Source organism: Dermacentor albipictus, chromosome 2 (assembly GCF_038994185.2).
Source record: "Dermacentor albipictus isolate Rhodes 1998 colony chromosome 2, USDA_Dalb.pri_finalv2, whole genome shotgun sequence".
Classification (NCBI taxonomy): Eukaryota; Metazoa; Arthropoda; class Arachnida; order Ixodida; family Ixodidae; genus Dermacentor; species Dermacentor albipictus.
In genome coordinates, this window is record NC_091822.1 from 102234358 (window position 1) to 102255226 (window position 20869).

General features: G+C 46.5%; 1 protein-coding gene across 5 annotated transcripts in view; it reads right to left on the bottom strand.

The window, feature by feature from the left end:
- The window catches only part of LOC135911670 (neprilysin-1-like), a 109551-nt gene that overhangs the window by 55820 nt on the left and 32862 nt on the right, over positions 1-20869 (bottom strand). For all 5 annotated transcript variants that reach the window (XM_065444007.1, XM_065444011.1, XM_065444009.1 and 2 more), the window contains 3 exons: positions 14664-14843; positions 10430-10586; positions 4584-4688 (listed from right to left, as the gene is read on the bottom strand). In XM_065444007.1, the coding sequence (XP_065300079.1) occupies positions 4584-4688; positions 10430-10586; positions 14664-14843 (442 nt within the window). The remainder of the gene's footprint in view (positions 1-4583; positions 4689-10429; positions 10587-14663; positions 14844-20869) is intronic.

The following is a 20869-nucleotide window of genomic DNA, read 5'->3' on the forward strand; positions in this document are numbered from 1 at the left end:
ATGTGGCGCAGGAGAAACCAGGCGACGTCACGTGCAGAAGCGCTGGACAAAGGGGAAGTTTCCGCATAGCGCGTAAGATGGTCGATGGCCACGATTACCCAGCGATTGCCATCTGATGTGGTTGGCAGAGGTCCATAAATGTCGATGCCTACTCGATCGAAAGCACGTGCTGGGCAAGGCAGAGGCTGCATAGGGGAGGTTGAACGACGAGGGGGATCTTTACGGCGTTGGCAAACCAAACAGGAGCGGACATAATGATGGATGAAACGATACATCCCCCGCCAGTAGTAACGAAGGCGTAGACGCGCGTATGTCTTCAGTACCCCTGCATGCGCGCACGGGGGATCGTCGTGAAACGCTGCGCAAATATCCGAACGCAGGTGTCGCGGGATGACAAGCAACCATTTGCGGCCGTCCGGGAGGTAGTTGCGACGGTACAGGAGCCCGTCGCGAATGGAGAAGTGATGTGCTTGGCGACGTAATGCACGATTGTTAGTGGGTGTCGATGGGCTGGACAAAAACCGCAGCATGGACACAATCCATGGGTCTTTCTTCTGCTCCAGAAGAATGTTCGCGGCAGCAAGGGAAGACTCGGACAATGAGGCTTTCGGGAAGCTAGCCTCGTCTGTTAGTGGCGAACGAGACAAGGCATCCGCATCCGAATGTTTTCGGCCAGAACGATACAGTACGCGAATGTCATACTCCTGCAGTCGAAGGGCCCATCGAGCAAGACGACCGGACGGTTCTTTTAAGGATGACAGCCAGCACAGCGAATGGTGATCAGTTATGACGTCAAACGGGCGGCCATAAAGATACGGACGGAATTTGGTTATGGCCCAAATTATAGCGAGGCATTCCTTTTCTGTGACAGAATAATTCGATTCAGGTTTAGTGAGTGCACGACTGGCGAAGGCAACGACGTACTCATCGAAGCCAGCCTTTCTCTGAGCGAGAACGGCCCCAAGGCCAACGCCACTGGCATCCGTGTGTATTTCAGTTGGAGCGCTGGGGTCGAAATGGCGCAGGATTGGTGGTGACGTCAAGAGACGACGCAGCTTTGTGAAGGCGTTATCGCAATCCCGTGACGAGGTTGAAAGGTTGTGGTCACCATGAAGAAGCTGCGTTAAAGGTGCAATTATAGTGGCAAAATTGCGGATGAAACGGCGAAAGTATGACGCCAATCCAATGAAGCTGCGCAGTTCTTTCAAAGTCGTTGGTCGGGGAAACTGGGCAACAGCTTGTAGTTTCGCCGGATCAGGAAGTACACCTTCTTTCGACATGACATGGCCGAGGATGACCAGCTGCCGGGCAGCGAAGTGACACTTCTTCAAGTTAAGCTGGAGGCCAGCATCGGCGATGCACTTTAGGACGCGTTCAAGTCGAAGTAAGTGGGAAGGAAAGTCCAGTGAAAAGATAACGATGTCGTCCAGATAACACAGGCATATCTGCCATTTGAGGCCGCGCAAGATGTTGTCCATCATTCTTTCAAATGTGGCAGGCGCATTACACAGGCCAAATGGCATCACGGTGAATTCCAATAAACCGTCAGGTGTGATGAAGGCCGTTTTCGGACGGTCGGACTCAGCCACTGGCACTTGCCAGTACCAGGATCGTAAGTCTAAGGATGAGTAGAATTCAGCGCCTTGGAGGCAGTCTAGCGCGTCGTCAATACGGGGTAGCGGATAAACGTCCTTGCGTGTGATCTTATTAAGTCGCCGGTAGTCCACGCAAAAGCGAATTGTGCCATCTTTCTTTTTTACCAGCACTACAGGAGAAGCCCAGGGACTGTGCGAAGGTTGTATTACACCGCGTTGGAGCATGTCTGCAACTTGCTCAGCGATCACGCTACGCTCCGTGGCGGATACACGATACGGTCTGTGGCGTAAAGGCGCATGGTTGCCGGTGTCGATGTGATGGACAACAGTGGAAGTACGGCCTAAACGAGATTGTTGTAGGTCGAATGACATGCGAAAGTGGTCTAGAAGATGGACGATCTGGGCGTGCTGCGCTGGAGTGAGGTTGGGATCAATACTCTGGTAAAATGCTGGGTCACACGGCGGCGTGGGAGGAGAAACTTGAAGGGCCAGAGCGTCAACCGGAGGAGAAGCCGGGTGGTCAGGCACATCGTAAAGGAAGCTTGGTTCGATTTCGTCGGCATAACCAAGACACTCATTGTGGAGCAGCCTGGCAGGGCAAGGAAACAGGTTCGATACATAAAGTGCGCTCGAACCTTGTCGAATGGCAAGAAGGGCAAAAGGAAGCAAGAAAGGATGGCGGCGAGCAACAAGCTGAGACGGCGTGAAAAGAACTGTGGAGTTGGAAAACCCAACGCAGGAAACGGGTACAAGTGCGGCAGAGTATGGAGGAATCTCGGTGTCGGCGGTGACGAACACACGACTGGAAGTGTCATCAGTATCTTCAAAAACGTTGGTGCCGAATGGCGACAGCGCGAGTTCAGCACGGGCACAATCTATAACGGCATGATGAGAGGACAGAAAGTCCCATCCTAAAATCATGGCATGGGAGCAGCGAGGCAGAACAACGAACTCAACATGGTATAAAGCGCCGCTTATAACAACACGCACGGTACACTTCCCTAAGGGTTCAATCGGCGCAGCGCTTGCTGTACATAATGAAATGGCTGAATAAGTCGTTGCGACTTTTCTAAGGGTAAGACGAAGCTGGTCCGAAATCACTGATATTGCTGCTCCCGTGTCTACAAGCGCATGAACGGCAATGTCTTCTGCATAAACTTCAAGGATGTTCGCAGGAAATAAATGAGGTCTTGAGGAGTTCGCTGAGATCGCAGTTCTTGCCTCTGGAACTGCGGTCCTTAGTTTTCCTCTCGGATAGCTTCAGGACGACGGATAAGCGGCGACAGAGAACGCCGACGGCGAGATGGAGACCGACGGGTATTGAAGGGTCGGGAAAGAGGAGACGAGGCTTCGAAGGGCTGAGCGGCAGTAGCAGAACGGGACGGAGAGTCGAAACCGTTACTTTGTGCCCTCGGAGTATCCGAAGGATACCATCCACGCCGGCGGCAAAGCCGTGCTACATGCCCAGGTAGGCCACACGAATAACAGATAGGCCGATTGTCATGGGTGCGCCATGGATTAAGAACAGCGGGCGTAGACTGTCTGAAATATTGGCGAGATGGGCGCACGGGCTGCTGTGGCGGCCAGTAGCTGCTTGGGTGGGCAGGAGAATATGTTGCAGCTGCTTGCGGAGGTGAGGGAAAGGCGCTGGTAAGTCCGGATTGATTACCTGCAGAAGGAGGCCGTGGATTGGCTACAACGGCAGCGTACGTAAGTGGCACAGGCGTAGGAGGCGGTTGATGAGCAAGTGGTACTGCGTTAGCGACTTGTTCTTGTATCAGGTGACGGAGATCTGGAGACAAGCGCGGCTCTGAGGCTGGAGCGACTGGCAGAAGAGAGAGTTGGCGCGCCACTTCTTTTCGTACAAACTGCTTGATGCTGTCGAAAAGTTCTGAACTGCAAGGAGCCGAAGTGACGCCATCACTCAGAGCTGAAAGCGCGACGTCCGGAGCGAGAGCTCGGCGCGTAGAAAGCCGCTGTTTGCGCAGCTCCTCATAGCTCTGGCAAAGCGCTATGATGTCGTTGACCGTCTGAGGATTCCTTGCCAAGAGCATTTGGAAGGCGTCGTCTTCGATGCCTTTCAAGATGTTCTTGACCTTGCCATCTTCGGTCATATCAGGGTCTATACGCCGGCAGATGTCAACTACATCTTCAATGTAGCTCGTAAAGGTTTCGCCCTTTTGTTGGGCACGACAGCGAAGCTGTTGTTCAGCCCGAAGTTTGCGCACAGCAGGGCGACCGAATACTTCTTGAAGTGCCGTTCGGAATGCTGACCAGGTGGAAAAGTCAGCCTCATGGTTGCGGAACCAAAGATGGGCGACCCCGGAAAGGTAGAAAGGGACGTAGCCAAGCTTGTCAGCATCAGACCATTTGTTGTGGGCACTCACTCGGTTGTATGATGAGAGCCAGTCCTCTACGTCATGATCGTCAGTTCCATTGAATATGGGAGGATCCCGTTGGCGTGGCGCACCAGGACAGATGACTGGAGGCGGTGCCATGGGTGGCGCGGTAGGGCTAGTCTCCTCAGGCATGGGAGATGTGACAGGGATCGTTCGGCTTCGAAGTTCCAGGTTGGCAATAAGTCCAGTACCTTCCACCAAATGTCGCGAAGCACTTTGAGCAGTAAGCGTTCGCGACTAGAACGTTGGAGCAGCGAGAGGTAGTGTAGCCGACCGAGCACCGAAACAAGGTTGTTCTTTCTCGTCGTCGTTGTCTCTCTCTTAGCCACAGCCCCACTGCTCCCTATTTTACAGTACAATATATATATATATATGTGAATTCCATTCCCAGCGGAATGTGAAACCGCTCGTGTAACTTAGATTTCCGAGCAAGATAGAGAATGACAGCAGGCCAAACACCACTGATGTGGGTGGTTCTACCATTTTGACTTTGAATGCCTTTTTTTTCTATGAGCTCATATTGCTTTCACTACTCCCAAACGCTTGCAGCAAAACACAGTACAACGTAAGTGGGAAAATGAAAACGTACCACCACTGATGACTGGTTGTGTCACTTCGCCCATGTCTTCAATGGGTCCACTAATGATATCCGTTGCTCCTTTCGTTATCAGGATCGACGTAAGTAGTGAAATAACTGTAAAAAAAAAACATCTTCCTCAGCCATGATGAAAGCTTTGATGTTTACAAACGAGAAGAAAGGGGGTTAACCGAGGGGCCCGATGTTTATTCGTTATAACATAAGGATCCAACAAACACTGACACTGATGTCCTTGGTGTCAGTGTTTGTTGGCTTCTTATGAAATGTTTTTCAGCTTGAAGCACATCTCGGCGCCTGGAACTCCGCTTTCGAAAAAGAATGCACGGTCGGTAAAGAAAGCATTCTGGTGCATTGTATCGTAATCAAAATAAGGACGTGCTAATCAGTTCATTGCTTGACCTCAATGAAATAAAATAAATAATAGCTCGATCGCTCAGTCGATCAGTCGAGGGCGGCCAAGTTCGCAGCTTTGCTCTTAACTACAACAGCCCATATTCAGCAAGGTAACATTGGCCTACGTTGATACTTAGCGCAGTAAACCATCTTTAAAAATCCATAAGTCGGACGCAGCAAACACTTTAAGCGTGTACTGGGCTCTTCCAATGCGCACTTGCACGGTGGTGCCGCACGGCTCAGTCTGTACGTCTATAACCCTAGAAGTTTTTAAAGTTAAGCTTCCTATACAGACGCCACGGTAAATACCGCCGCGGTGGCACCGCCACCCCCATTACTGCTACTGCTGCTGCTGCTGGGCCTATGCATGGCTAGAAGAAGCCCTGTATGCCAACCGACAATTTTCTGCAATACGATGCCATATCTCCATTAAATTAAAAAAATAAATCGCAGTCTATCTTGGGCAAGTAAAGCCGAGTCATCATCATCGTCGTCGTCATCATCATCATCATCATCATTATCAGCAGCAGCCTATAATTATGACCACTGCCAGACATAGACAGTGTTTCTGGACACGCCCCACCTAGCGCCTCAAGTGGTCGCGGTACGAAGCTAGCGTGTTCTCAATGGAGCGAGCGGGGTTTCCGTGAATAATTGAAGGTGCACGTCGATTATCAAAAGAGGCACGTGACAGACATGTTATATAAGATGATGCACACCACAGAAATTCAGTGACTATAGTGTGGAAAGTTGGAATTTTTTTCCAACAGCGGTTAAAAATTTAGCAATGGAAGCCTTCGCAAACTTCAAAAATTTATTCTCATTTTTTAGACAAAGACGGTCGCTGTGACAATCTACTACTGAAATTGTAATGGCGGCTACCGCGTATGTAGTCCGTAGACATAGTTTTAGTTTGATGCCTATCTCGACTCTCTAGACATGGCGTAACACTGTTCCCAAAAGCAATTTTTGAAACATCCGTTGAAATTCAAGTGGTATGTTCAAAAACCCATGCGTATCACAGTGGAAGTGTTGAATACCGGGGCCGAGTGGTTTAAACGCTTGCTCCTATCGGTCTTCGTCATGCTGGCAACCGTTCCATACCGTGCTCTGCAATACTTTTTTTAATGGCACGTAAAACTGAATTCCAAGAAGGTTTCAAGACTATTCTTATCGGACTTGCCTCCGAAAGGCAAAAAACGAGCAAGGCAAGAACAGCCTTGAAGTCTTCTTCATGGGTAGCTCAGATAAGCCTGAGTGCCCGCTTAGAGTAATCGTATTGGCGAAGGGTACTTGGCAAGACAAAGTTATCAGTTATCGGCAATGCATCTTCAACAAGCTGGAGGTACAGCACCCATCCGCTGGGCGTAGTTCGACAGATCTGGTGCACGAGTTGGCGGAAGGCAAGTTGGCTACTGCCACAACTGGTTTTTCAATTGACGTGCATGATGTGTTTTATTTCGCACTTCAGTGTAGCCTGTTTGACGCAGTGCGCGAAACGGTTGAAGCATATTACATCGTGTTAAACGCTGTCTGTCGGCTCTGCCCTTCAAGCCCAATGCGGCTCTGGCCGGCCTATTATGTATTGTTGTTGGCGGAATTCCTGTGTCAATAAAGTATTATTATTATTATCAGGGGAAGTGAACTTCCAGAACAACGCAGGCATGAGTTCTGATGAGCTCTTACATATTTTACATTTCTATTTAGAGTCCACCATCGTTTGTTTTAATTGTTCTAATTATGTTAAATAATACAGCACATGCATTGGCTTGTCTGCAGCTGAAATTTTATGTGATATATATCTGGTAACATTCCATGACAAGCGTGTACAGAACCAAAGCACGACCTCTTTATTCTTCTTCCCCCCGTTAACACCAGATCTGTCCTTTGTCATCACGGCCCACTGCATTCTCACGGGCTTTGTTTCAACCATCCGCTGTATATAACGGATGACATTGGCAATGGCTGCTATTTACATCGCACCGTTTTTCCTCGTGTAGCCGATGGTCTTGAGAACGTGTTCATTTGTAGCCAATTTTACCACTTTAAATGGACTCACAATTATTGTGTTAGGACCGCCATATTCTTTCCACACCAGAACCATATCGCCTTATGCAGTCGCGGGAGTATTTGTGTTATGACGTTTGTCAAATGCTTCCTTCATCGCTTCCCTGTGCTTCATTTGCTGTTCTGAACTCTTCTTCGTTTCCTTGAAGTTATTAGAACTTGCACCCTCGTGGGAATCCTGGCTACATACGTATATATTGTTTTATATCTCGGATAATTCGCTCTGCCAGTCCATTAGGTGATGGATGGTATGGTGCTGTGAACTTCAGGGTAATGTTTCTATCTTTTGCCCAACTTGCAAATGACCAAGTCTTCAATGCAGGGATATTACGGGATACGAAACATTTCCATCATTTGAACATGTTTTTATTCAAGAGAGATACGTCAGCACCAACATCTTTTTTTCGTGGCTTGGAAGCTAGAATCCTTAAGCATCCATCAATGCGCACTAAAATGACTGCGTTTTCTTCACTCCTTCGCTTTTTTTCTTCAGTTCAGCGAAATTAGCATGTACGGTTTCAAATGGCACACTTGAATGAGGTGGAAAAATCATGCTGTCTGTATTGTGCTTATATTTTGCTTTGTTTCATTGACATTCTTGAAAAGAGCTAATGTAATCTCTAATATATTTCTTGATACCGGGCCACGTAAATATTCTCCTCATTTTGTAGTGTGTTCGCCACAAGCCGTCATGGCCTCCTTACTCAAGACTGTCGTGATAGAGGTCTAGAACTTTTGTTTTCAGTGTATCCGGTACATAAAACTTTCCGTGAAAGTACATCAGCTGTTCTGTGTCTTGCCACATTTTAAGTGAGTTCACTCTTTCCTCGTTCCCACAGTTACTAACAATGGGAAGTCGCGAAAGTGTATCAGCATCTGACAAATTTTTTCGGCTTCTGTGTGCCACCTCAAAATAAACTTTTGAATTTCACTGATCTAGCGAGCAATCCGCCCTTTCGAGTCAGCGCCTGATGCTCAGTGAACAGTTTGAATATCGTTCCCTATAGGTACGATCGAAAGTACCTAATCGTTAGCACAACATCCAATGCCTCTTTTTAAGTTGTGCTCCGATTTCGTGACAGTTTAAGAGTAATATCCAACCACTTGACTTCCTCTTTCGCTGCCACTTGTGCTTCTTCGTTGATAGAGTACACCACGTGTTCCATAGTTCGATGCGTCCGTTGTAAGTTCAAACGGAACAGTAAAGTCCGGTATTGTTAGGGCCGGGTCTGATGATACGCCTAATGCCAAATCTCTGTGCGCCTTCTCACATTCTACTGTCCAAATGAAATTGTGTTTTTACGGAGTTGGTTGTTCAATGGTTTACCTCATGCTGCAAAATCATTTAGGTAATTTCTAAAATGTCCTGTGAGGTCGAGAAAAATTCTGACTGCGTGTACATTGTCTGGCTTCTTCATCGGTAAGCTGGCAGTCGCTGGATTATTGTCGTTGTCGACCACCTCATCCGCTATGCAGAAACTGCGGCACTGCAAACAGCGACAGCCCGCGATATTGCGTCCTTCCTGCTACCTCCCTTCATACTTCGTCATGGGCCACCGCGCGAACTTCTGAGAGACAGAGGGCGTGCGTTTCTTTCTGAAATTCTTAACGCCCTTCTGACCGCGTGCCATACCGTCCATCGCACCACTACAGCTTATCCTCCACAGACGAACGGCATAACAGAATGGTTCAATCGTAATTTGGGCGACATGCTATCCGTGTACATTACATCAGATCATACCAACTGGGACCTTGTTTTGGCCTTGGTTACGTACCCCTATAACACCGCTTCACAGGCCACAACACAATTTTCGCCATTCTTTCTCGTATATGGCCGCGAACCTACCTGTACGCTCGACACCTCTCTCCCCTACCGGCCTGACCCATCAGAGGGCACACCTCTGTCTGAGGCATCCTAGTATGCCGAGAAATGCCGGCAGCTGGCCCGTTCGTTCACGGCCGAAGGCCAGAGTCTCCGAAAATTCCGTCGCGATGATGACCTACCTCCCTGCACCTATTAGCTGGACTCACTAGTCAGGCTGTGGACACCTTCAGGCACCCCCGGTCTATCGTCTGAACTACTCGCTCAATACCAGGGTCCCTACCGCATCGTACAACACACGACGTCAGTCAACTACGTCGTCGAGCCGCTAACGCCACCTACTGATGTGAGGCGTCGCGGACGGGAGACAGTGCACGTCCAGAGGATTAAGCTCTATTACGACCCCCTTGTCCTCGCTTCTCCTTGAGTCGCCAGGATGGCTCCTTCTTCTCCAGGGGGCAGTTGTAGCAGAGAAGACTAGGCACTCACTACCATCATCGACCCGCCGACGAAGAGGGGCTCGCGCTCTCAGTGTCTGACGCTCGACTGAGACGGTCGCGTTTCTGAGTGCTCAATAAACAGCGTTACAATAGCTCATATTTATCTTCCTTAAACACTGGTTAATAAAGCGAAAATTAGACATCCACTCAAACGTAGCAATTGGTACAACGAAAACCCATATGGGTTGCTCGAAAGAAAAGCCTCGTAGTCGAAAAAATATCGTTCCGGACCAAGACTCGAGCCATGGACCACCGCCTTTCTGGGGCCACTGCTCCACTATCTGAGCTAACCAGCCGGCTAGCAGATGGCGGGGTGACGTCGAACATATCAACGATTCGAAGCAAAGGGAAGAGTTTGACGTGATACTTCTACGGAAACCCGCAAGGTGGAGAGAATTATTAAAGGCAAAATGAGCTATGAAAATGAAAATCTGCTAGCCGCCTGTTGAGTTATGGTGGGTTTGGTTGTAACAGTTCCTGCTCTTTACGCTTCACTAATGAACAAGAGGTCTATAATTGGTGTGTCGCGAGTATCTATCTTATCAAGAGCAAGCATAATGTACAAGAAATGTCCCTCGTACAAAATGATCCAAAAGACAAGTTATTCCAAATTATTGCTGGCAAAGTCATGTCCCCAGTTAAAATCACTTTTCTGTTTAGTAACAATAGCAATCGATCATGCAGTATACTCAAGAATCGGTCATCAGCATATAGAGCACACTAAACTGCACACAGGTGAAACGTAGTTTCATTGACTTTAATTTCTTAAAATAGACTTTCATGTTCGGTAACCTAGCTTTCGATGACAACTTAACACCGTATTTAGCAGCTGCAACACCACCGACTTTCTATCCTCTGATTCGTCAATATAACTGATAAGCTGGCGGTATGATGCCATCGTTACTGATCAGTTCGTGTAAAGAGGCTTCAGTTATCACACACACGTGTGCAACCAGCGAGAGTTAGTGTTTGTGCCTTGTTTGAAATGTCTTGTTCACAATCTCACTGCATCTAACGCTGAAGCTCAGGAAATAAGAAAAATATTGTATTCTTACGCTGAGACTCGTATTTCTTGATTTCTTCGTAGAGTCCATTGATTCTGCTGATATGAACGTCGTACTTATTGAGCACCATCCAAATAGACTTCATGTCCGAGCTTCCCCCATTTATTTGGTATAGAAAGCTATGAGCATCCGCGTCGTTTAGCTTTAACTGTGCAAAAGAGGAAGAAGCAAGATCAATGTGACACTATTTGAGCAAATAATCAGTCGTTGTGTCCTCCAGGTCATCCTGACACACCAAAGAGCAATAACACACATGCACAAATATTGACAAGCAGAAACAAAATTTTATAGTGTGCAGTAAAGTCCTGGACTCTTCTTACAACACTTATCTTCGAAATACTAAGGGTGAGTTTCGCGCCTTTGAGGAAAAAATGTTTTTGAAACACATAATTGAAAACCCGGCGGAAAACGAAGCTTTCTTTACACTCCTTCAATCTTGAGTCACTGGCAGAATCAAATTAGTAAATGAATCCAATTCCCTTTATTCATTTTCTCCAACGGCTGTTTTTAGAGAGAGGAGTGGGCTGTAAGAAAACAAAAATAACGCGTATTTTAGGTGCGCAGTGAAGCTGTATCCAATTGGTAACAAGGGCTTTGGGGGAATTCGTTGGATTCGGCGATCAACATAATGAAAGCGGGTGGATTGTTGCAGGTGGGGCTTGTGAAAATTGTAATACTACTTATTTTGGCGACATCGTTCGTCAATATCGAATGGGTCATGGTTTCTGAAAGAAATGCGCAAAGTTTTTAACCAAAGAGAGTAACTTAAAATGGTTGTAACTACAGATTTTACACAAAAGACAGAGACGCCACACCTTTGAACAAAATGGTAGGCTGGGTAAACCAAGGTTGTGTTTCATTAAAGTGACACTTGCTGTGCGCGAATATTTGATAAAATAAATTGCGCAGCATAGTCCTGAATGGTTTCAATGCTAAGGCAAACGGAAATGAAATATTTGCCGTGGATCCTTGCTCCCAAGCCTTCCCAGTTTAATAGCTTGAATACTTCTTCCATGCACGCAGTGAATAGCATTGGAGAGATTGTGTCTCCCTTTCTCACTCGTTTCTTTATACGTATATTCCTGCTTTTCTTGTGCAGAATTGAGGCCGCTGTAGAACTTTTGTAAATATTTTCCAACGTATTTACGTAAGCGTTCTGTTCTCCTTGATTATGCAATGCCTCCATGACAGCTGGTATCTCTACTGAGCCAAACGCTTTTTCGTAATCTATGAAATTCATAGAGAGTCTTATTGTGCTCTGCGGAGTCCTTAATAACATGATTACTGACATGTGATGTGGTCCATTGTAGGGTAGCCCTTCCTGAAGGCAGCCTGTTCCCTTGGTCCAGAGTTGCCCTTATTCTATTTGAGATTATATTGTATTTATTTTATATATTATTGGGAGTAAGCTAATGGGCTCACAATTTTTCAATTCTTTAACGTCTCCCCACTGGTGGATTAGTATAATGCTTGCATTCTTTCAGTTTTCTGCCGCCATTGCAGTCGATAGACATTTCGCATAAAGAGCCGCTAGTTTTACAAACACTATGTGTCTTCCATCTTTGATTAAATCGACTCTTATTCCATCTTCTCCTGCCGCACTTCCTCTTTTCATGGTTTGCAAGACCCTTCTCACCTCATCGGTAGTTATAAGAAACGTTTCTATATCTTGTTCATTAATGTTTCTAATGGAGGTATCCTGACTCCTCTGACTATTGTACAGGTCAGTATAGATTCCTTCCATTTCTTTTACTACCCTTTCGAGATTGCTGATATTACTCTGCTTATCTATCAGATGCAATCATCTTGGTTTGTCGTATGCCACGCTCCTTTCCCACTGATATCACCCTGCGTTCATTTTTTTGCAGCTTCTTCAGTCTTTCTCACCTTGTACTTTCGTATATAACTTATTTTTGCCTTGTTGAAAAGGTATGACAGCTCCACGAATTCTATCTTATCTCTTGAGTTGGACACTTTCATTTTTTGTCGTTTCTTTATTAGGTCCTTCATTACTTGGGTGAGCTTGCCTACTGGTTGCCTTGCCCCCCACTTCAATTGCTGCTTTTGAAGCAAGCCTAGTTGCGGTTTCACCCGTTAGCTCTATGTCTGCTGTGTTCTAAGGCTGCATGTGTGTTTGCAAATACCAGCCAGAATTTATCTGCTTTCATCTTTACTGCCTCTAGGTTGACCTGTTAATTCGTGACCAATTTTTCACTTTCTCTCTTCAAATTGAGGTGAATCCTAGCCCTATGTAACCTATGGTCGCTGTGCTTTATCCTACCTTTCACTTCTACATCCTGCGCTACGCTGGAATCAGCAGAAAATATGAAGTCAATTTCATTTCTTCTTTCACCATTAGGGCTTTTCCAGGTTCACTTTCTGTTGCTATGCTTCCTGAAAAAGGTGTTCATTATTCGAAGCTAATTCCTTTCTGCGAATTCTACCAGCATCTCATCTCTACTCTAGTGTTCCTAGAATCGACAGAGTAGTTGCCAATTGCTTCTTCACCAGCCTACTTTCCCTCACTTTTGCATTGAAGTCACCCATCACTACAGTATGCTGAGTTTGCAAATTTCTCATCGCTAATTCCGAATTTCATAAAACTGATCGACTTCCTCATCATCATGACTGTACGTTGGAGCGTAGGCTTGTACTGCCTTTAATAAGAGCTCTTATTAGGTTTGATTACGACTATAGCTGCCCTGTCATTATTGCTGTATAATTCGTCAATGTTGCCCGCTATGCTCTTATTGATTAGGAATCCTACCCCGTATTGCCTCTTATCCAGGAGACCTCTATAGCAAAGGACACGTCTGTTATTCAACAATGTATAAGCCTCACCAGTCCTTGTAATCTAAGGCTGATGATATCCCAAACAATGTCTTACAGGTCCTCAGCGTCCTGCTAAGCTAGCCTCACTCGAGAGCGTTCGGGTGTTAAACGCTGCAAGGGTCAGTTTCCATTGACGGCCTGTCCAGACCCAGATATTCTTAGCACCCTCTGCTGCGTTACAGGTTTGACCGCTGCCTTGGTGAGGAACTCCGCAGGCACTGGGGACTGCCGGCCATTGTGTGATTGAGTGAGTCATTTGGGAAAAAGTCATGGTGTAGTATACAACCTAGTATATAATCGCAAAGACCCCTGCGCAGAATAAGCTCTATTCTAAGACGTCAAGTTCGACAGCCTAGTTTGTTGGAACTAATTGCAAAACAGCCTACGCACAATTTGCAGAACATCCACACCCTGTCTTCTTGAGTTATCCCTTTTTACTTAGCTTACGTTTCCTTCAATTGACACTGCCACTGCAGCTAAGAGCCTTACACTGCATATAATACTCTTAAATGTTGCTGTCACATTCGATGAATGGCCCTTACGGCGAAAGTGTGACCTTATTTATTGTTAACCCGATGCAGGTATGCCCGTGGTATTTTGCATTTCTCGCCATCGAAATGTGCAGTGGCGGCGGAAATTATATCCCCTGAGATAGCGTTTAGCAGCGCTAGGCAGTAGCCGCTAAGCCACAATGACGGGTTCCGACAACCCACGAAACGTTCTCGTGTTAGATGGGTGTCTTGTTAAAGGCATATGACCTCCTAAGATGAAATTTTTGAAATTAACTCGGATGTGATTACGCAAAATATTCATTCTCGGTATGAAGTATGGTTCATGTGTAAGTGCATGAAAGAGTTTACTCGTATTCTTGTCATCTGATTTCGACAAATTTGGCGCAGACGGCCTAACCATGTTTGAGGCGTGTTTCAAGATCTTCTTAGATTGCATGAAAAATACGGAGCCACAAAATACCATTAAACGCCACCGGGCCCCAAATACCCACACGAAGAGAAAGACACTGTCGCCAACAGTCGGCAGATTCAAATCGCTGTCGTATTGGAAGAGTGCATAAGCCTTAACCGGCTGCTAAGACCAGCCTTCTTCTTATTCCACTTATTCGTGTAGGTCATGTCTATTTTGTTTATCTAACTCATGTTTCTGTTTTTTGTATATCCCCTTAATTTCATTGACATTTCTTCGTTCATGTACAACTGCTACCACATATTGTAATTTTAATATATTTTTTACTGCTTTTATCGCACGCGCACACACTGAAATGACGTGGCTAATAAATAAAGAATCAAAGTCGGCACATATACACACACACATATATGATCTATATAAAAACACGCGACACATAATAACGATATAAGGGTAATGAATAGATACTCACAATAAGCAAACGTTTGTTGTTGACCAAGAACATGCCATCAAAAGTGACTTCAACGAAGACTGGGACACCGAAGTCGAGCGAGAGGCGCACCACCATGTCCAATGGGTCAAACTGGTCGGAATGTGTGAGATTATTCAAATCCAAGCCTAGCGAAGTCATCCACGCTATGAGGTCCTTGGTCTGCAATGACGAGATAGTTAGTGCCACTTTCCATCTCTGTCTCCCTTCGACGCGCGTCTGTTCAGTACACATTGTGTGCCGTACATCATGCAAAGAGCTCTGGAGTAAATCGCACTATTTTTCGGAATTAAAAGCAAGTTGATGTTGCTCGCAGTGGAGCGGCAGCTGCCGTCAGAGTGTGGATGTTGTTCAGCTATGTATTGTAAATTTTAAAACTTGCGTATCACGTTTTCAATTCTCCGGTTTTCAATCAGTTGAGCACAATATGAGAAATGTTGAATGGCAACTTTTTCGGTAAAACAGCATACTAACTTCATTAGGCTTTCAAGAATGTCTGAATATTGCCTATTGTAGATAAGGAATAACTAGTCCTTTAGCTGAATCATTAGGACAGGCAGGCTTTGCTTGTACGAGACGTTTAACCGTATATTATACTTCTAGACGACCAAGGCAGAACGCACAAACCATACCGGACAGCGCTCAACTATCAGATAACTTTATTATAAAGCGTGCACCAACGTACTCTGCCAGTGATGGCGTCATTATCATTGCACAGGCAAAGAGCAAACCCTGCAATTTAACGCTATATTTTCAAGTGGATTAAAAAGGAACATTCACTGCCATGCAAAAGAAGTGAAAGCATGCTTACACAACGCGTTCCTTTCTTTATATGGTACGCTCCAATTATCTCCGTTTTGGTCTGATTGCTATGTGCGGAATGTATTGTGGCATCTTCAAAGATTGGAGCCCACCCATGTTCAGAGCAATCCCACGTGAGCTGTAAGTAGGCATTACCTGCTAGCGAGCGCCCATGCCCTGAAACTCTGATGTTCAAGCAGCGACCCGTTTGGGCGGTATAGACGTGACCGCAGGAAAACGGAAGCTGGTAAAACCTACAATTCCAGAAAGCACACACAAAAAAGTGTGCGCAGACAGCGGAGCCTTTCTTGCTAAAAGTGGAAGCTGCCTGTGTCAATTTATACTAATCTTATCGCAAATTTCGCTCATCTTGTTAGTTGCTAGTTCAGCGTGCTCCTGTGTCTCTCCTGCTTTGTTTTTGTAGTGTCGGGCTGTCCTTTCAAGTTGTTCAACTAGTACAAACTTGCCCAAACGTGGACTGTTCTACATATTCAACTGATTATTAATTGAATGATTAACTTACAAATAAACAATTTATTGGGCATATTGAAATAAGGAAGGGTAGCTGGTCAGTTTGCAAGGCCCCTCTTGGAAGGAAATTCCAGATTGATACCAGTCGTGTGATATTTAGCTTCTTTAACGAAACTGTCTTTTGTACATTGCATATGCAGGCGCAAGGGTACCTGAAATGCCGATGCATTTCGACCAACTTTTGGGAAATAATTTCCTAAAACCTGAGCCCTCTTGGAGATTCATTCTAGCGGATACATCTGGCCTAATCACCGGCTACTATTCGTAGATTGCAATATATGCCGTAAGCTTATCAATTGAAAAGTTCATTAGTGAATTTAGTTAAACAATGTAATACGTGTTTGGACATGCCATGCAAGTAATGTCCGCCTCATCGAATAATGTAGCTCAGGGGCGAGCAATATGCAATCTGGTACAGCTGATTTTCATACATTCCGGAAAACATAAAATTGATCATTCCACACCGCATTTCCTTGCTTATTTTTCATGGTAAAGAGACCCCCGCGATTGATAAATAAATGCAGTTTACAGTAGAACACTATTTTACGAACTGTAATTTCCAAGTTATAAAGTTATCAAAGTGAATATTCAGATTTTTGTCAAGAAAGAAATATTGAGGACTGCTTAGGTTTGATCTGAACATACGACAACAGACGTGCGAATTTAAAGAATCGGAACATCGTTGGCAGGGAAACTCTTCGTCTAGAAATTGCATAAGGAATTCCAGTTGGCTAAAATTAACCCATATGTTTAGAATGCCTGTATTCGACAGTCCCGTTGGACCACTAAAAGGCTTTCCACGACTTTCTTAACTATTTTCTTGCAAACGCATTGTTTGATCCTGCGCATTCGACTTCACTTCCTAGGTTATCGTAGGGTTCCTGCTATTTTGGGAAATTTGATATTGGTATTCATCATTGGTCTCTCAGAGCAGTAGCTTAAATTGTGCGTCAATTGTGCGTACAGACTGAGCACCCAATTTACTGCTGAGGCTGCAACTAGTTCTCACTTTGTCCTTCAGTTATATATTACACATAGCCTGCGCCTAACTTTCATCACATATAAGCAATCTACCTTGTTTATTTGGCACAAGACACCGGGGCAATGAACCATGACGCTCGTATAGCGCAGGTAATCATTGAAAGAAAAATTGTGGTTCCGTGAATATTATTCGCATTTGATGGAGATCAGGAAATGTGAAGCTTCGCCACATATTACGCATATAATTTCCTCTATTCGCAAACCGTAGTGGCGGCCTAGTGATAGAGCATCCGCCCCGTATGCAGATATTCCATTAGGCTGTTTCAATCGGAGATAAATCCTTCTTTATAAGTGGCTGTCCCGCTAGGCTGATGACTGGTCTTGTTCCTGCGTTCTGCCAATTTTATATTTTTCTGTATATTGCAACGTACTGCCACGAATAAATCAGTTGAAAGTTAACGCATGTATGGTTGTTTCTCCGCACCCACCGGAACTAATTCTGGGCCTAACGGAAACACACCCGTGTTTTCTAATGGGTAGAGATGTTCCATAGCCTGGTGCTCGGCGTCTCGGAGGGGGAGGGGTCATATCTCGAAAAGGGGCCCAATAAAAATTTCGCCAAATGTGCCCATGAGCCTCCTGTTGAACTACAGATGGCCTTGTTGAAGGGCATCCTCCGCAGTTGTGGGAGGCCAGTGCTGCGTCCGGGTACCTACCGGTAAAATAGGGACAAACTCGCTTGCGACTTGGTGCTCGGCCACTATGGGACCTCTACGCTTGCAAAGGGTCTTTATTCCTACCCTAAAGGTGTCGCTGCCTCAATAGATGCTTGTGGGGCCACATAGGAAATAGTATTCGTGTGAGCGGCCAAAACATCCTTTTTTGTGCTCACAAGGATTTCGACAGGAATTTAGGGCGCACGCTCCTGTCGAGTTGTTACTTCACATTCACTGAAATACCTACGATGTAAGTATTGTGTACATAAAGTCAAATCTCAAAGAATAAATGTCAACAGTGTCCCATAGATAATGGAAGAGTAGACACAACGACGGCGGCAGCTGAATGAAAGTTCTATAATAAGTCAACTTGTCTCACCAGCCTGAAGCACATTGTGCTACAAGGAGGAAGGAACTTTCCTGTTGCAGTCTCGACAGGATCGAAACAGTCGACGGCAGGGAACGCATCGCATTCAGACTGAGCATTCGCAGACAGCGAGGAAGTTCGTTGAAGGCTGGAAGTAGCGACTAGGCAACAACGTCAAATTTTGGCTTTGGCAAGGAAACTAGCCGCTGATGCGGAGCAAGACATCCTTTCAAGGTAGTCAACAGGATCCTGGCTGTCTAGCACCAGCAAAACGAAGAATATAAGTTTGATCTACAACTGAAGCAAAGTTCCTTCATAACAGGGTGAGTATGGTGCATTCAACCGTAGTAATTCTGCAATTAGCAAGGCGTAGCCGCGGTGACCAGCGGCCACCAGAGGCATCTCCGCAAGTGGATAGCCTTCTCGTCCATGCACCTCAGAGTAGACCTACCTAGTCGTACCACAGCGCATGAATACCAGGTTTTCTCACTTCATCCCGGCATAGAAATCAACCCATGATAAGTGAGTGAGTTGGCAAACGAAAATGTCAAGGACAACCACGCGGGGCTGTCACGTTGGCAAGTCACAGCGCCGAGTGCTTGAGTGGAGCATTCGGCACTCACCGCACAGGTGGAGCTTGCGAGACTTAGGCAGAGAGAAAATGGGAGTTCACGGAATAGTTGGCACGTGTTTGGCGGGCAGCATTGCTGCTGCAAGCTGAGGCGCCATTTTAAATGTCTCCCTGCAGTGCCCCCCAAATTTCTATCAGAGGCCGAGGCTGCGGTGTAGTTAGATTGGGCTGCAAGATCCTTAGAAGTGTATGAAATGCCGAGGGGGAATCGGTGACATATTGTTTTCCCTTTGTTGAGGGAGAAAGCCACGTTTTTGTTCAGACGAGTTAGCCGGGAGAACAAAAGCAGTACTCGAAAATAAATAAATAAACAGTACTTGACCAACTCGAAAATTCCACAGGGGAATATCTGACAAAAGTCTTGGGTTCAGGAAAGCGTATAAAGGAAGGACGCGGGGCTTATTCACTCGCTTTCAGATCTACCTGCACTTTTACCTTTACTCGAGAGAATTTTCTACATTTGATCAGACGGTCAAATTGTAGCGGCGCGATTATCACCTCCAGAGCCGGCGAAGAACTGTGCATGTAGTGCGCGAACAGAACACGCTAACGCACTGGACCTGAGAGGCCATGGTATCGGATGCTCCCGATATTCCGCGGGACTATGGCTGGCCAGCTTATATAAACTTTTGGCACGGTGCCTAGCTCTTCCCGCCACCTTCCACAAATTGCTCATACCTGACGACCGCGCCCAGCGATGCCAGCGTCAATGGACCAACTATACCAAGGCAAGTACCACGGCTTCACGCTGTCAGGCAGACGTCCCGAGGTTTCAGGGTGTCTGGGAATTCTATATTGAAGTGCTTGACATCTGGTTCATTGAGCTGGACAGACACTCCCTCATCAAAAAGCTGCCAGGCTCCCGCTGCTTTCCAGCTTCCGGTTGCCACACATCAGCGCCCACTTCAACGAAGAATTACGAGCAGTCGTCCATGCTCATTACATCACCGCGAGCGCTCAGTGTCCTCCAGTTGGCGCTCCATCACAACAGCTCTCGCGATCTGAACCATCGTGCCATTCCGCGTCTTGCATCCCGGCGTCCACCATCGCTTACGTCCACCCGTGCCGATCGTCAGCACGCGCCGGCCTCCGCATCAAAACCTCTACTCGTTCCGTGGGCCTCCTATCCAGCTCAACGCAGCTGCGGGCGACTGTTTCCAAGAAATGTACTGGAGCAAACGCACGAGCGTTCAGTTACTCTACGGCCCGCCGCTCTCCTTCGCTGGACGTTCTTGCAAGCTGCCCACTTTGCGTTTGGGGATATCTCACTGATTCCCAATTCAGAGGCCTTGCCAGTTTGTGGGCTCCACACACGCAAATTTCACTCTCGCAGACACGGCGACGCCACAAACACAACCCTCGCGATGCTTTTAGCCACCACCGCCAGTCTGATGTTATCAGCATTCGAGATTTAATCGCAAGCATCAGCAGGATAACGTTCCGATGTTCTGTCATCCCATCTTTCGCGGACGTATGACCTACCGAAGTTTTCCAGGAGCAGCTACGCCATCTGGTTTCTTCAGCTCGAGCTTCACTTCTACACCTGCGTTGTGAGTTACCAACACTTGCGCTATCTCTTCAAGCCGCCTTACTACCCTTCAAACCACCTCGCGCGATGGAGCCTCAGGCTGCGACAATTCGATATTGCTGTGATCACACAAGCCCGGGTGAAAACACTCCGATGCCGACTGCTTGTTTCGATCCGACGTCATCTCACCTTCGCAAAACGAACAAGACGAGGCGGCTGTCCTGCGTATTATAAACGCGGAAGACCCCACCGAACAGCAGCGAGTAGTGCTTCAGCTAAGAAAAATTACTGAGTACTTAGATCGCAGGACCGACTCGGTCCGAAGGGTTTTCAGCTGCACATTGCCCTCGTTGTTCTTGAGAGACGACATCCATGTGAAAAAGAGCTCGCTATTCCGTGCCAATTAACTTCTTGCTCTGCAATCAGTATTGCGGCAAGTATTTCTGCGCGCTCTGGACGACGACTCGACCAGCAGGCTCCTCGGATTATTGTGTATGCTCTTGAGAATGCAGACGAAGTATTACTGTACATTCGTTGCCACCTGTATTGTTCACGGCGTGAAGTGTTCCCAGTACATCTCCCACGGAAAAGGCGAGCAGGGTTGCTATAGCCTTTTGAACCTCGTAGCCGACC